At 25.6% G+C, this 16755-nt stretch overlaps 2 protein-coding genes and 1 non-coding gene across 3 annotated transcripts; 1 reads left to right on the forward strand and 2 right to left on the reverse strand.

Moving 5' to 3' along the window:
• Positions 1-1879: 1879 nt before the first annotated feature.
• On the reverse strand, positions 1880-6513 carry LOC122850583 (tubulointerstitial nephritis antigen-like). The gene is made up of 9 exons (XM_044149717.1): positions 6510-6513; positions 6234-6446; positions 5947-6106; positions 3142-3425; positions 3009-3062; positions 2563-2908; positions 2272-2489; positions 2055-2188; positions 1880-1990 (listed from the first exon to the last, which is right to left on the reverse strand). Exons 1-9 carry the CDS (start codon positions 6511-6513, stop codon positions 1880-1882), a joined length of 1524 nt encoding a protein of 507 aa, XP_044005652.1.
• A 219-nt stretch (positions 6514-6732) lies between these two features.
• Positions 6733-10577, reverse strand: LOC122850584 (uncharacterized peptidase C1-like protein F26E4.3). The gene is made up of 8 exons (XM_044149718.1): positions 10477-10577; positions 8224-8495; positions 7872-8147; positions 7772-7782; positions 7416-7681; positions 7125-7342; positions 6912-7045; positions 6733-6843 (listed from the first exon to the last, which is right to left on the reverse strand). Exons 1-8 carry the CDS (start codon positions 10575-10577, stop codon positions 6733-6735), a joined length of 1389 nt encoding a protein of 462 aa, XP_044005653.1.
• Positions 10180-10288, forward strand: LOC122850754. The gene has a single exon (XR_006373661.1). It is a non-coding gene; the product is annotated as a U6atac minor spliceosomal RNA (small nuclear RNA).
• Positions 10578-16755: the final 6178 nt, after the last annotated feature.

Genomic DNA, 16755 nt, shown 5'->3' on the forward strand with positions numbered 1-16755 from the left:
GACTTAAATGTTTATAAATAATACATTTAATCATTTGAAGAGGAATGATTTGTTTTTTTTTTTTTTACCTAATGCTCGAATAGAAAATAAACAAAAACCATTTGTTTTGTGGTTTATACAGTCGAGTAAATTAAATGAAAAAATATGTCTATATATATTCTGATTAAAATTATGAAAAATGGTTAAATAAATTTTTTAAATGTCAATGTCATTAATAGCTCAATATTTTATTGTGCAATCATAAATTGAAATAAAAAACAAGAAAAAAAAAATTGTTTGTAATTTTTTAAATAACTGATTTAGTACTTTTATTGTAAAAATTATTTTTTATAAATAATTGTACGTATTGATCGTTGATCCATTTCAATGCTAATAATTTTGTTTTCATCTTTAATTAAAATAATTAAACGAAATAATTTATGAAACGACTTACAGATTGTGAAATAAAATAATAGTATAATATTATTGTCAGGTGTTTTAAATGCTGTTGATTGAACCCATGAATTAAGGCCATCAATTTTTATTCTAACAGAGCCAGGTGGTACAAATTTACTAACGCATAGTACAGTGGTTGTTTAAAAAATTCGTCAGTCTCAGGATTAACAATAATTGGAGAATCCACAATGATTCATGTCCTAAAAAAAACTTTAAAAATCATCATAATAAATAATTTTATTATTAATTTAATTAATTTATAAATTACTTCATTGATTGATTTAATATAATTTTCTCCTCATTCCCATGATCCTAATATAACACCTGTAGGTTCAGGAAAAGAGCCAGAACAGGCTTCAGTCATAAGTGGAAATTTATTTGGATATTTTTCATGAATTTCATCAAAAACATTGACACTAGAAATTATATCACCATACCAATATACTGCGATACCAGAAATATATTTATCAATATTTTTATTTATTTTATACATTTGATCTATTACCCATGGTAAAAGAAAACGTTGATCATCAAGCGCTAGAAAAATTGTCTCATTGGAATTTGAATGTTCAAGTGTTGGTCCAAACCTATTTACTACCCAGTTGGTGACACTTGCAGGAGTCCATAACATATCATTCATTGGCATAAACGAAACAATTGAATCTAGTGGTTTATTGCCTGTTGATATTGCCCATATGGGTAAATTTTGATTTTTATAAGCTTCTAAAAATTTAACTAAATACTTGGCATAAATTTGATAATACTGGCTTCCAAGTTTTTCAAGAAAACCACGAATATTATTATTTGTTTTCATCCAAGCTGGAGCTGACCTTGAAGCAGAAACAAATATTAATTTTGGATTTATTTCCAACCCTTTGTTCATATATGGTATTTTGTACTCATGGTCTTCATTTGTGAAAGAAAATTTTTTAGGTTTCTAATCATCTAGTGAATCATCCAGTGTATATGGTCATGTTGAAAAATCTGTACCACCAACTGAAACTCGACAGAGTGAATATATGAACTTCCTCTTTTACTAAAATATGTTCTGAAATTTTAAAAAAAAGTAACAAGAGTGAGATGCAAATATTCGTTTTATACTTTTGGTTTCTTATATGAATACCTTCAGCTCGGTATATTATCCTTCAAACTTTTTCCATTTCCTATATTTTTTTTTCTTTTTTTACTTAAATAACATTTCAATTAAGCAGCTACACAATTATTATGAAAGAGCCGCTTTAACTGGTATTTAACTTAAATTTTAATACAATAAAAAAACATCACACAAAGTAAATTAATTAATTGGTTTTTTATTTTTTAAAGATACAAGATAAATTGATGTTTTTTATTAACAAAATCATAAGTAATTTTATTCCAAGTTTAATTATTAATTTGATATGAAGATTTAAAAAGTATTGTCTTATATTTATAAATGAAATTTACATTAAACTTTAACACCAACAACGTAATATTCAATAGCACATGAATTAATCCCTTTTGCAATTTTAAAATATCCATTGTCTCCCCAGCTGGTGCCCCAAGAATTAGCAGCAATCTAAAATTAATTAAACATAAAATTATAAATTGAAAAATTAAATGATTTATTTTAAATTATTTACCCAGAATTTTTCGTTTAATTCTTCTCCCCAGCCGATGATGATGACTGACGAATATCCCATAAATAAAGCATCTGGTGATTGTTTATAAATTCCAGTTTTATAATTTATAAAATCTTCATAAACTTTCATTGTTGCTGGAGAGAAAAATAATATAAAAAAATAAATTATAATAAATTTATTTAAATGCCATTATTTAAAAGCCATTATTAATTGTTACCTTGAACTGATCCATATTTAAAAATTTCAGTCATAATATTAGCTTCATTGTTCATTACATCACTTGCATTTATAACACGATATATTTCTCTAGCTTTGTACAATTCTGTTGGTTCATAGACGTTTGAATTTTGGCATTGAGTAAGATTATTTGTTTTGAAATTAATTTGGCATTTGTTGTTGTCACCAGTCAATGGATAACAACTTTCATTGACAATACTAAAAATTAAATAACAAATTGTAAGTATTTAAATATAATAATTTATTTAAAATTTAAAAAATTTAAAATTACTTGTTTTTTAGGATAAAGGTCCAAGCATCTTGTGGCTGTTTTTGAAATTGATCTGGTTGTTTTGTTTTGGAGCAAGAAATAATTTGTTGAGTACTCATGGCAATTGGTTTATCTAAATTGTATTTCATTGAAAAATGATTTGATAAAACTTCAGATGCTGTAACTGCCCATGATTCATCAGCCCATTTTCCAGATATTTCTGGTAAATATTTTTCTAGAATTTTATATTCTTCTGGTAAATTTGTAGAACTTTCATGGAGCTTACGCTTCATAAATGATAAAAATGGTGAGTTATGTCTTAAGCCACTTTTAATTAATTCATTTAATTCTTTTGGCTCATAAGAATCTGTCGAATAGTTCATATATGAAAAATAATAATATTTATTAATATTAGAGAGATCATAGTATTGTTTTTTCATTTTTTTTTCCAATAAAAATCTACTTACAATTTTGGCTACTAATTTGAACTGGCAATTTAGTTGTTGAAATTTTAAGATTTACTAAAATAAAAAATTTAATTATAAGTACATGGTAAAGTATTTAAAATATATCAAATATTATAATCAAGATATTAATTACCAGGTGTTTTACAATATTGTTCGTAGTCAGAGCAACAATCAGTTTGATTTGGATAAATTTCATCTACACAATGTTCATCACAGTAACATCTACCACCTGAAGAAGGCATTTGTTTCGAAGCATAAACAACACAATCTTCATCTCTTCCTGGACAACAAACTCCATTTGTACTAAATTTCTGGCAAGAAAGATTAGAATCAAATTGTACACCTTGAATTATTGTAACAATCATCAACAATGCAAATATTGTTAGCCTTCCAGAAAAATATTTCGTAGACATATTGCTAAAATAATAAAATTACATATTTGAATTTATTCTTAATAATAATAGCAATAATAAATTGAGATGATGTTTTTGTTCTAAAATTAATATTAACGACTTTGATTACTCACTTTATGAAGAAATAAAAAACACTTGATATAAACGTCTCGTTCGTCAAGAGAATCAAACGATGACTGATAATAAAGCTATATTTTACCTCAGTATTTATACAAAATTATCAATCGAAAAATATACTAACGGTTATTATTGTTTTGAAATACATAATATATTTTTTTTATTTTTTTAATATTAAAAAATAATAATATTTTGATAAATAAAATAATTAACATCGATGAATAGAAACTACGACTACTAAAAATAATATGTTATCGATATTATTGATAAGCATAAATATTTTTAAAGTTTTTTTCTAGTGTTTAGGACAACATTTTAAATAACAAAAAAAAAAAAAACAATCGTTACCAAAAAAACAAAAATATTTTTTTCTTCTCGTTTAAAATTATATTAAAGTACTTATATTATTTTGAAGATATCATAACCATATATGTGTAAATAAAAAACAAATTTATTTTTATTATTCGAAAAATAAATAATTTTTTTGAACAAACAAAAAAGTGTTTTTAAATTTATTTTTAAAATAGGAAAAAAATAAAATAATTAATGAGATATTATCTTTTTTAAAATAAAAGAAAAAAATAGAATTCGCAGTTGAAAAATTTTTTTTTCTTTATAAAATTATACAAGGTCATCTGAATAATTTTATGTTTATTTTTATATCGCTTATTATTTTTAAATTACCTAATAATAATAATTTTGTAATAATCTATTTTAAAATTGTTTAACGCAAAAATGTATTATTTTTTTTTCTAGCTTTTAAACGTTCTCACTTTACTTGAACTTTATCTGAAAGGTGATTAAATTTTGAAAGCTGCAGGTAACTTCATTTTGTATATATTTGAATTTAAATGTTTCGCTTGAACTTGAATTGCTATATATTATAAACAATACAGCAATTGTTTCATCAGCAAAAAAATTGCTAAACATTTTGCTTAAAATAAAAATTTGTATTTATTTAATTGTTTTTTTTTACGTTGTTTATATTTTTAAAAAAATTATTATTCATATATTAACTCATCCTAACGACCTTGTTAATTAACTAACACATTTCTTTTAATTATTGATAGATATGCGAGAATAAATTTATTTAAAAATTAAAAAATTCAACTTTATTTTCATTGAATTGTTCCTGTTGAAGCAATTTCAATATATTTTTATTTTAAATTCAATTTTAAAATATAGCAAAGTACTTGTATATTGAAATTTTAAAAATTTACATTAATTTTGTTAATATCAGGATTTATATTATTTTCATTATTCACTTTCAACAACTTATTTAATTTGTTTGTATTCTCAGCTTCACCATTTCATTGATTTGGACTATCGGATGAGTCATTCACATGATTATTATCAACAAAATTTAATTTATATTTATTTTCAAAATCTTTAACAATATTCACATGACTATTTTTAATGTCATGACCTTAGAATAGAGCTAAAAAATTCCATACCACTTCAAATTTATCTTTAAATGTTGTTATTTGTGAATATTGACGTTTAGCAATGTTTATAGCATCATTAGACACCTATAAAAGAGTTAATAAAATCCATAAGTGCCACGAACAATTTATACAATTTACATTTTTTATATTTATATTTATCATAATTAATAAAAACAAAATAATGTTATTTCTGATTGTAAAAACAAACTATAATTTATAGGTGTATTTTTCATCACGAATAAATAATAATATTGTATTGATATTATCAATTATTTTATACAAAAAAAATTTATTTTTGATTGTCATTATGTCAATAATATTTCAACAATATTGATAATTAATTAAAAAAATAAATGATAAAATAAATAACATGGATGTTGCTTTAAATATTTCATCAATACTTTTTTCTTTTTTTACTTCTCTTGCAAATATATATTCACTTCAATTAAGTCGCATTATTTCGAATAGCAAAAGTGGACAGTCTTGCACAGTGACTTAAATGTTTATAAATAATATATTTAATCATTTGAAGAGGAATGATTTGTTTTTTTTTTTTTTACCTAATGCTCGAATAGAAAATAAACAAAAACCATTTGTTTTGTGGTGAATAAATGTGTCTATATATATTCTAATAAAAATTATGAAAGATGGTTGAATAATTTTTTTAAATGTCATTGATAGTTTAATAGTTTATTGTGCAATCATAAATTGAAATAAAAAACAAGAAAAAACATTTTTTTTAAATTTTTTAAATAACTGATTTAGTGCTTTTATTGAAAAAATTATTTTATAATTGTACGTAGTGATCGTTGATCCATTTTAATGCTAATAATTTTATTTTTATCTTTATCAACAATATTCAATTTTTTCTTTCAGTTAGCTCTGAAAAACATTAAATTGAATAATTTATAATTTTTTTTATCAATTAAAATATAATTAAACATAATTTATGAATTGACTTACGGATTGTGGAGTAAAATGACAATATTATCGTCAGGTGCTTTAAATGCTGTTGATTGAACCCATAAATTAAAGCCATCAATTTTTATTCTAACAGAACCAGCTAGTACAAATTCACGGACGTGAGCAAGAGCATATAGTACATTGGTTGATGATTCATGTCCTAAAAAAAATTTTTAAAATCATCATAATAAATAATTTTAATATTATAATTTAATTAATTTATATATTACTTCAATGATTGAATTTAATATAATTATCTCCTCATTCCCATGATCCTAATATAACACCTGTAGGTTCAGGAAAAGAGCCAGAATAGGCTTCAGTCATAAGTAGAAATTTATTTGGATATTTTTCATGAATTGCATCAAAAGTATTGACACTTGAAATTATATCACCATACCAATGTACTGTGATACCAGAAATATTTTTATCAATATTTTTATTTGTTTTATACATTTGATTTATTGTCCATGGTAAAAGAAAACGTGGATTATCAAGTGCTAGAATAATTTTTTCATTGAAATTTGAATGTTCAAATTATTCCAGAAATATGAAGGAAAAACTCATTATGAAAGAGCCGTTGTAATTGGTATTTAACTTAAATTTTAATACAATAAAAAAACATCGCACAAAGTAAATTACTTAATTGGTTTTTTATTTCGTAAAGATACAAGATAAATTGTTAATTTTTATAAACAAAATCATAAGTAATTTTGTTTCAAGTTTAATTATTAATTTGATATGAAAATTTAAAAAGTATTGTCTTATTTATAAATGAAATTTACATTAAACTTCAACACCAACAACGTAATATTCAATAGCACATGTTTGAAGTCCTTTTGCAATTTTAAAATATCCATTTTCTCCCCATTCTGTTCCCCAAGAATTAGCAGCAATCTAAAATTAATTAAACATAAAATTATAAATTAAAAAAATTAAATGATTATTTATTTCAAATTATTTACCCAGAATTTTCCGTTTGATTCTTCTCCCCAGCCGATGATTCTGATTGACGAATATCCCACAAATAAAGCATCTGGTGATGGTTTATAAATTCCAGCTTTATAATTTATAAAATCTGCATAAACTTCCATTGTTGCTGGAGAGAAAAATAATTTAAAAAAACGAAATTATAATAAATTTATTTAAATGCTAATAGTAATTATTAATTGTTATACCTTGAACTGATCCGTATTTCCAAATTTCTGTCATAATATTAGCTTCATTGTTCATTACATCACTTGCATTTATAACACGATATATTTCTCTAGCTTTGTACAATTTTGTTGGTTCATAGACGTTTGAATTTTGGCATTGAGTAAGATTATTTGTTTCGAAATTAATTTGGCATTTGTTATTGTCACCAGTCAATGGATAACAACTTTCATTGACAATACTAAAAATTAAATAACAAATTTTAAGTATTTAAATATCATAATTTATTTAAAATTTAAAAAATTTAAAATTACTTGTTTTTTAGGATAAAGGTCCAAGCATCTTGTGGCTGTTTTTGAAATTGATCTGGTTGTTTTGTTTTGGAGCAAGAAATAATTTGTTGAGTACTCATGGCAATTGGTTTATCTAATTTGTATTTCATTGACAAACGATTTGATAAAATTTCAGATGCTGTAACTGCCCATGATTCACCAGTCCATTTGCCAGATATTGGTAGTAAATATTCGGCTGGTATTACGTATTCATCTGGTAAATTTGTCGAACTTTCATGGAGCTTACGCTTCATAAATGATAAATTTGGTAAGTTTTTTCTTAGTCCACTTTTAATTAATTCATTTAATTCGTTTGGCTGATAAAAATATGTTGTTACTGTTTGATCATCTATTAAAAATAATATTTATTAATTAGTAAAATCATTGTGTTAATTTTATTTTTAAAATAAAAATCTAAAAGAATAACTGGCTACTTACAATTTTGGCTATTAATTTCAGAAGTAGTTGTACTTTCTGTTACAATTATTGGCTTTGTAACATCACCATTGCCTGAACTATAATCTTCACTTGTACTTTCTGTTACATATATTGGGTTTGTGTCATCACCATCACCTGAACCATTTTCTTCGGAATTTTCAGAACCAGCATCTTCATCGTCTTCTGGTATACCAATTTTTTTTGTTGGAGTTTTTTTAATACCTGCATCAACTTTATCGTTTTTTGGTGATTCCGTTTGGAATGTCAATTGAGTCACTAAAATAAAAATTTAATTATAAGTAAATGGTAAAATATTTAAAATATAAAATATTATTATCAAGATATTAATTACCAGGTGTTTTACAATATGCTTCGTAGTCAGAACAACAATCAGTTTCATTCAGCTGAAATGGGTTTGCACAAGCTCCATCACAGTAACATCTACGATTTGAAGAATCATAAACAAAACAATTATTATCTATTTCTAGACAACAAACTCCATTTTTACTAAATTTCTGACAAGAAAGATTAGCATCAAATTGTGGTTCACCTTGAATTGTTGTAACAATCAAAAACAATCCAAAGATTGTTAGTCTTCCAGAATAATATTTCATAGACATATTGCTAAAATATTAAAATTATATGTTTAAATTTATTCTTAATAATAATAATAATCAATTAAAATGATGTTTGTTCTAAACGACTTTGATTATACGACTCACCTTATGAGGTAAAAAAAACTTGACGAGAACCAAACTATGACTGATAATACAACTCTATTTTACCTCAGTATTTATACAAAATTATCAATCCAAATATGGAAATAATTTAGTGAAAGAAATAACTAACATCGACAACTCGACAAATAAAAACTACGACTTAAAAATTATCTGTTATCGACATTGGTCATCGATAAGCATAAAAATATATAAAATTTTAGAATTTTAAAATAACCAATAAAAAATAAATTTACTTTTATTTTTATCATGAATAAATAACTTTTTGGAAAAACCAGTGCGTCAAATTCTCAGAGAACAGTGTTATCAAAAAATTTTTAAAATAGAAAAAAATATGATAAGGTATTATTTTTTTTTAAATGAAAAAAAAATTGGAAATTCCCAGTTTAAATTTTTTTTTTTTTTTTAAATATAGGTCAAAAGGTCAATAATTTCACGTGTATTTTTTTCATCATGATTATTTTTAAATTACTTATTAATAATATGATGATCTATTTTAAAATTGTTTTAACGCAAAAATGATGATTATCCTTTGAATAGCTTATTTCAGAACTTGAAATTCCATTTTCAACTTCATCGTTTTCTGGTAATTTCATTTTGTATGTTTGAATTTATATATGTTTCGCTTGAACTTGAATTGTTATTATAATTATAAACAATAAAGCAATTGTTACATCAGCAAAATAATTACTAAAAATTTTGCTGAAAAATAAGAAAATAAAAATTTATATTTTAATTGACGTAAAATTTAAATAATAATAATTTATTTCAATAATTCATATTATAATAATCATAATAGTTTAATTATTTTAATTATAATAATAATTAAATAATTAATTTTTCCAATAAGTAAAATTTCATAAATATTATTTTACTGAATAAAATACAATATACAACAAAAATAAAAATCTATTTATTTATTTAATTTTTTTTTCATCTTTTTTTCATTTTGATAAATATAATTCAATGAAAGTGAAGTTGCAAATTCATGAATCTCCAAATATTTTTTTTTCCTTTTTTTCATTGCTTAATTTATATTAACATTTATTATTAATTTTTCTTTTCGCATAAAAAAAAAAAAAGTATATCCATTAATTTCGAGTGGAAAAAATATTTTTTTCCGAAAAAATTATTATTAATATATTAACTCATTCTTACAATCTTGTTAATTAAGTAACACATTTTTGTTAATTATGTATATGCGAGAATCAATTTATCTAAAAATTAAAAAATTCAACTTTATTTTCATTGAATTATTATTGTTGAAGCAATTTCAATATATTTCTTCAATTTAAATTTATAATATCGCAAAGTACTTGTATATTAAAATTTCAAATATTTACATTAATTTTGTTAAATAATTAGTTTAAAAATTTATTTAAAAAATAACTGCTTGTATAAAACAATGATTATTGTCAAATTAATTTTACTTTTTGTTCTATTACTATTCTATATGTAAAAAAATTTAAAAAATTAATTAATAAAAAGTTAGAGGGGATTCTTTAGTTTCTCGCAAGTGGTGATGTTGCTAGGCATTTCATATATAATCACCAAGTATGGCCGCAACATTTGTGTAGTATGAAAGGAGAGACGTTTAGCACTCCCCTAGACAAGGACGGAATAACACATATAATGGTAAGAGCACAGCCGCCTCTGGGCGGCGCTTACCACCATTTTTTTTTCCATTTTATTATCAAAGAAGCTGAAAATAATACGAGTGGAGATCAACTCTAAACTGTTGACAAAATTTTATACTTGACCCCACCTGATGTAAAATATATACATGTCTTAATTCAATGATACGATTTAATTATGAAATTAGTTATACATCTATATATAGTGTTTATTTAACACATGAACATTCTTACTGACTTGAATGTTCCATAAATTTATCATCACTTAATATTGGTGACGACAAATTAACAGTTGCACAAATGACTGAAAAAATTTCATCAATATTTTCTCGCATCATGCTATCAAAGTTTTACCCACTTTCTTGATTCCATAATTCAGGATTCCAAGGATGATACATAAAACATATAAATATCGTAAAATATTAAATTTGAGCTCTTAGGTCATTCAAGCAAGAGGGCAGTTCTTATCGCATTGAACAAAAAAAAAAAAATTCTCATATTGCTAGAAACATATGTTATAATTGAGATAATAAAAATGTTCTTGCAAAAAAAAAAAGGTGTGCTTTTGTGAATTTAGCTTTATGATTTGTCCAATTCACTCGATCCAACTGGTGTAATATACTCTTGGTGTATGCTTCAATTAACTCACTTATTTACACTTAAGATACGCAGGCTTAGTTGAGTATAACTGCATGAGAGTCTCCCTCCTCGGTGAGAGTTGTCGCCGGGGTTTCTTCTCATTATAACTCAATGCTTCTCTTTCTATATACAAATTTTCATGCTATCAAGGTGCAACAACAAACGTCACATCATTTATCGACTTTCAATCTATATCTTCCATTGATAAGCTAACATTTTTTTATAATAAAAAATTGATTACAATAAATAATAGAAACAACTCATTTGTTTTCAAAATGATTTTAATTATTATATAAAGTAATTAAACTATTCAGTCAAATAGTAAAATACACATTGATATGACATTTATTATTATTATTTTTTTCATTCAAACTATATATGAAGCATATTGCTGATTATCAAAAATTATTTAAATTTTGTATTTATTTTTTGTAGAAAAAAGTATTTAAATTTTTCGGTGAATATAAGACACTTTATATTATAAAAAACGATTGCGACAATAAAAAATAAAAATAAGAGAAAATAAGTTTCTTAAACCACCTTGGATTGCCTTTATTCCACGAATCATATAAATAAGTTAAAATATATGGGGCATTCTGAGTCACTTCAGCTGGTCATCTGCCTGACCCTCACAGATTGAGTTGAAAATTTTTTTATATGTTGTTTTTGGCTTTTTATGCAGCGTGAATTTTTTTCAATTTCAAATTTCATTTTTGGCGTATTTTAGAACTAAAAAGTGAAAAATTTTAATTTTTAACGAAATGTTCGTGAAATTTCCCACTTTTTAGTTTTAAAATATGCCGAAAATGAAATTTTACCAAGATATGTTTCAATTTTGTTTTATTTTTTTGTATTTAAAAATAAAAATTTTTTTTTTCAAAATATTTTGAAAAAAAAATTGAAAAAAAAAAAAGCATAAAAACGTCTCGGCCCACTCTAATTTTTAATCGAATATACGTGGATTGAGTACCTTAATTTATGAAAAAAATTTCATGTATTTAAATTGGGGCTTTTTTTATGAAAGAAGAGAATCAACATTAAAACACTCTACCTTACCGGCTAAAACACGTCACAAAATTTTCAAAAACATTCAGGCTGCATAAAAAGCCAAAAACAACATATAAAAAAATTTCCAACTTAATTGAGATAATTGAGGGTCAGGCAGATGACCAGCTGAAGTGACTTAGAATGCCCCATATATAACCTTACTTATTTTTTTTTAGTCAGATGTCGTCGCTATTATGCTACTGCCACTCTGGTTTGATCGTGTCCGTAGAGCGTGATTTTTTTGAGTCCGGTCCTGAAGTTGTTGTGTCTTTATTCTAGAATAAATATAAATAGAAATTTACAATTGATTATATTTTTTTTCGGCAACTCATGTGTGCAAAACTCCATTTTTTTAACAGCAATTTTCGGCTCATCAAATCTAGTTTTAGATAGTGGCATAGAAAATAAAGCTTCATGCACCCAAAACTCGAAAATATATAGGTATATAGTTTGTTATTTATAACGGTCTGTTTTTATGTTTATAAATTGAATCTAACTTTATATTTCTCGTTGTACAACAATAGAATTTTCCTTGAATTTATTAACTTTAATTTTATAGAAGAAATATAACTTACTCTTTTACTTGTTGATTTCTGAATGTTTGAAGTTTTGCTGTTGATATGATATGGATAGGTTTTTGTAGCTTTTTTTCGGGCTTCTTTTGGATTATCACAGATTTGACGTGTGTATAGAAACCAAGTCAATGAGTCTGCAATATTATTAAAATAATAAATTCATTGAAGAAAAGTAAGGAGAAGGCTATCTAATAATACTAATATTTACAAATTTACAATTCAATGGAGTTTTACCTTGAATTGCCATGATCTTTATAGGATCCAATGCAGATCTTGCTCCGTCAACTTCATAGTTATTTGAAAATCGTCCAAAAGAACTACTTGCTTTAAGATCTTCTGGTGTAAAAAGGATATTTGCTAGTTGTTTTGTAAATGTTGATTTGGATAGTTTTCCTTGAAATAAAATCTGACACCATTTGGCTTGTTCAAGCCATAAATCCTGTCCGATATGAACCTAAAGACGAATAAAAATCAAAAGAATATAAAATCATACTTGAATGTAAGATTCTTCACCTGAAAATATTATAAACAATGTGGATATATGTTACCTCCTTGACACCAGTTTTCTCGTTCATTCTTATAACACCAACACTAAGATTTCCAGAAACATCAAGTAAAGCCTGATTTTTATTCTCTTCAGCTGAAACAAAAAATAGACTTATAAGTTCCCTGGTAGAAAAATTTTTCCAACTTTTTTCCAACCTTTCTTCAACCAAAAATTTACTCCAACTTTCAATTCAATTCTTCATTTAACATTGACTTATAAAATAATTTTCTTTCCTCATTTTGTTGAATCTTATGGACATGAATTTACAATATAATTTTACTTACATATAGTGTCATCTTTTGTTGGTATATCCATGGTAGAAGTACTACAGGTATGGCAGTAGTCCATGCTTTTTTCGTCGCGTTCTGCGCAGCCTTATTTTTTCAACCAATCAAGAACGCGCCATCGAGCTGTTTTGCTTTTCTTTCTAACACGCAATCTCTATTATAAGATCCTCTCTCTCTAACATACTGTGTTGACAACTATTTTTTATATTGTTGTAAATACTAATAAATATATGTGGAGCATGTTTATAAAAAATCAAAAAAATAAAAAAACCAAGACAGTTTAACAAATAAATTATAATATTTTCATTGTTGTTGTTTTTTTTGATGCCACAAACAATAGAGGTTGTGTTGTATTTATTATACTTGGATTCATTTATTTAATATAAATAATTAATTTTTATTATTGATGTATGTGAATCATTATAAAATATACCAAATCTAGTTGAATAAATATGACAACTTTTGAAAAATTTAAAAAGAACTTGAAAATTTTTCTTGAAATTTGTATCGCGCGCGCATAAAGTCTTCCATTTTTGTGGCGAGAAGGCGACCTTTTGATTGGTCGATTCACAGCGGCCAAACCAGGCTGCGCACTGCCATACCTGTAGTATTTCTACCATGGGTATATCCAATGATTCATCCGCTGCTTCTCGTGAAACCTTCGACATTGTTGGCAAATGCTCCAATTGCCCATCATTATCACCAGATTCTGAATTTTTTTTAGCAATGTCATCTTCTGGAGATTTTTCGTCAAACTTTTGAATCCCTCTGGAAGATGTTTGAGGTTCTTTAATTACCTCGATATTGTTGGATGGTAGCTACACAGAAAAATGTAAGTTAAGCTTAGCATTGTAAAAATAAAGGTTCTAGATATAGACTTCATGATAAAGTATATTTTTTTACATTTTTTTATATGTGACGTTAAATACAATAAAGCATATATGATTATATGAAACATAAAAATACCTGTTTTGAATTATCTTTATTCATCTTGATGTTTCCGTCGAAAGCTGTTTTGTCGTCACTTTCTTCTATTTTCATATCATGGTCAAGTTGCAACTGTATTAACAATGCAGAAATAAATCGAAAATTAGTGAATTTACAGACGAATAAATAAAAATATACCGGATATATGTATATTGTAGAATATATGATAAGTTTATCAAGTGCATGAGGCTGGTGATCCCACATGAAGTTGCCACACAAGTTAAATTCTAGATTCTTCTGATCAACCATCCTGAAAATATGACCTGTCAAGTGCAAAAATCAAAAGCGACGCATTCAAAAGTCGTATTTATTTATACTCGAGCATACGACTAAAAGCCCTTAAAAACGCAAGCATGCTCTTACTCAAGAAAATTTGTTGAGTAACAAATGATTAGTTGAGTAGCAAATGAATTCTAAATGAATAGTTCAAAATATATTCTTCGATGCTTTGACACAGCTTATGACGAAATCTGGCGTAGTAGTAAATAGAGACGTGTTTCTAAATATGTATTCTATTGAGACAATCAGCAATAATAGTTTGATGAAAAATACAATTAGTAAAGCAACTCGTCATACATAACACTTTAATATATTGTCATATTGACAGACAAAGTAAGCTCATCATCATCATCATCATCATCTCTAGGTGGATAGAATCATTAATTGTGTCTTATACAACAGATATTTGATAAATTTAATTGTACTTTGTTCAACATTTTTGTTTGTTTTTTGTGAAACAAAAAATATTAATTGAGTATTTTGTAAAATAGAATTACTTGACTCACCATATCTCCTTTTTTGATTGGTTTTACTGTTAATAATCCATTTATTGTTGGAGCTGCAGCATTGATTATCACATTGTAATCAAAGCTGTATTTTAAAAATTTTCTAATTGGTTGAATAACTCCAAAAGAAGTTGGACCATCAGGGTACATTGAATCTGTTTCGACACGCTGATAAATCAAAAAGTTATAATTACTTGGTGTAAATTTAAAATATAGCTAAACAATAATACTTACAGTGATCTTCAGATATTTCGTCAGATTCATCAAATATCTCATTATAATTTCTCCCAAAATAATTGATTTTTCATTTGCATAAAGTTCTTTAACTGTTTTATTTTTACCAAGTACATTTGTCTTAAGGCCAAGTATGAGAACAGTTCTTACAGCCAATACTCCCATTTTGTATAAAAAGGGTTTAAATGGTGATTTGTAATAATCATTTGTAAGAAAATTATCAATAGCATCAAAATCAAGTTTACTATTTGTTGGTCTCATTGTTTTGTCTTTCATCGAGTCAATTTCGTCAATTTTTTTTTTTAACTCAACAACACCACCAGCAAACTTGAGTGATTTTATTAATGTTCTCATTAAAGGACATATCAAATCAGCTACATTTTCGAATATTGATTCGTGAATCATTTGTAAATATAGGCATTCGATATCATGATAACTATCCCATGCTGCATCTTTACATTCAGTTGAACAATAAATAACATTTGGACATTCATCACACGGTATGCCAGCCAATGTTTCAAGACAACAATGCCAACAATAGAAATAACGATTTTTAATAGAAACAATCATTTCCAATGGTTTATTTACATAAACACATTCACCAACTTCGATGTCTCTTGTTGCAACCAGATACTGTTTATTGTCATTAAAAGTTTTCAATTCAATTGAATCAGCAGCACCAATTATTTGTGGATTTTTATTTTCTATTTCAGGTAAGTTCAAGACAACATTTTTGTCACGTGGTTTTCCAAATTGATTTATCATCTTTCGATATTCCTTGTCGATGTCATAATTAGGGTCAACTTTTTTTAAATTAGGTAGCCACTGCATTGCATTGGCCATTGAAATACCTGTCTCAATATGTGAGCTTGGTTTCAATGCTTTGAAACACAATGATTGACGAATATGTAATTTTGTTTTTAAATTATCTGGATAGCCTATTTTCAATGAACGTTCAATGTCAAGCAGACAGTCATTATAAAATCCTGCTTTGAATAATACTGCTGAACGATTTGCATAAGCCAATGACAATTCACTGGATCCAACTGGTGCAAAAGCAATACTCTTGGTGTATGCTTCAATTGATTTCATCAAATCATTTTTTTCCGCAAATTGTTTACCAATTATACTCCAACTAAGTGCCTCATCTTCATTTTTTCGAATAGATTTAATATCCATATGCACATAACGAATTTTAAAATTCCATAAAACTTCAAATCGATCTTTTAGAGTTGTTTTTTTTGCAAAATCTTTTGCTACCAAACAGTTATCTTCATATGAAGGTGACTTGATGTCTTTACAAAGGCCATCATGCACACAATCACGTCCATCCATTTCTGTAATTATATAAATTCAAAAGTTTACTATTTTATATATTTATTAACTTTTTTGAATTAATTATTTCTTATTTT

Source organism: Aphidius gifuensis, linkage group LG2 (assembly GCF_014905175.1).
Source record: "Aphidius gifuensis isolate YNYX2018 linkage group LG2, ASM1490517v1, whole genome shotgun sequence".
Lineage (NCBI taxonomy): Eukaryota > Metazoa > Arthropoda > Insecta > Hymenoptera > Braconidae > Aphidius > Aphidius gifuensis.

Bases quoted from the DNA above. Each gene is read 5' to 3' on its own strand.
- LOC122850583 (XM_044149717.1), bottom strand. The intron at 6,107-6,233 runs GTGTTATATTAG...AATTTTTTTTAG, and splicing joins CTCTTTTCCTGAACCTACAG to GACATGAATCATCAACCAAT. The intron at 1,991-2,054 runs GTAAATAATTTA...AATTAATTTTAG, and splicing joins AATTAAACGAAAAATTCTGG to ATTGCTGCTAATTCTTGGGG.
- LOC122850584 (XM_044149718.1), bottom strand. From the start codon at position 10,577: ATGCGAGAAAATATTGATGAAATTTTTTCAGTCATTTGTGCAACTGTT. The intron at 8,148-8,223 runs GTAATTAATATC...TTTTTATTTTAG, and splicing joins AGCATATTGTAAAACACCTG to TGACTCAATTGACATTCCAA. The intron at 7,046-7,124 runs GTATAACAATTA...TTTTCTCTCCAG, and splicing joins GAAATACGGATCAGTTCAAG to CAACAATGGAAGTTTATGCA.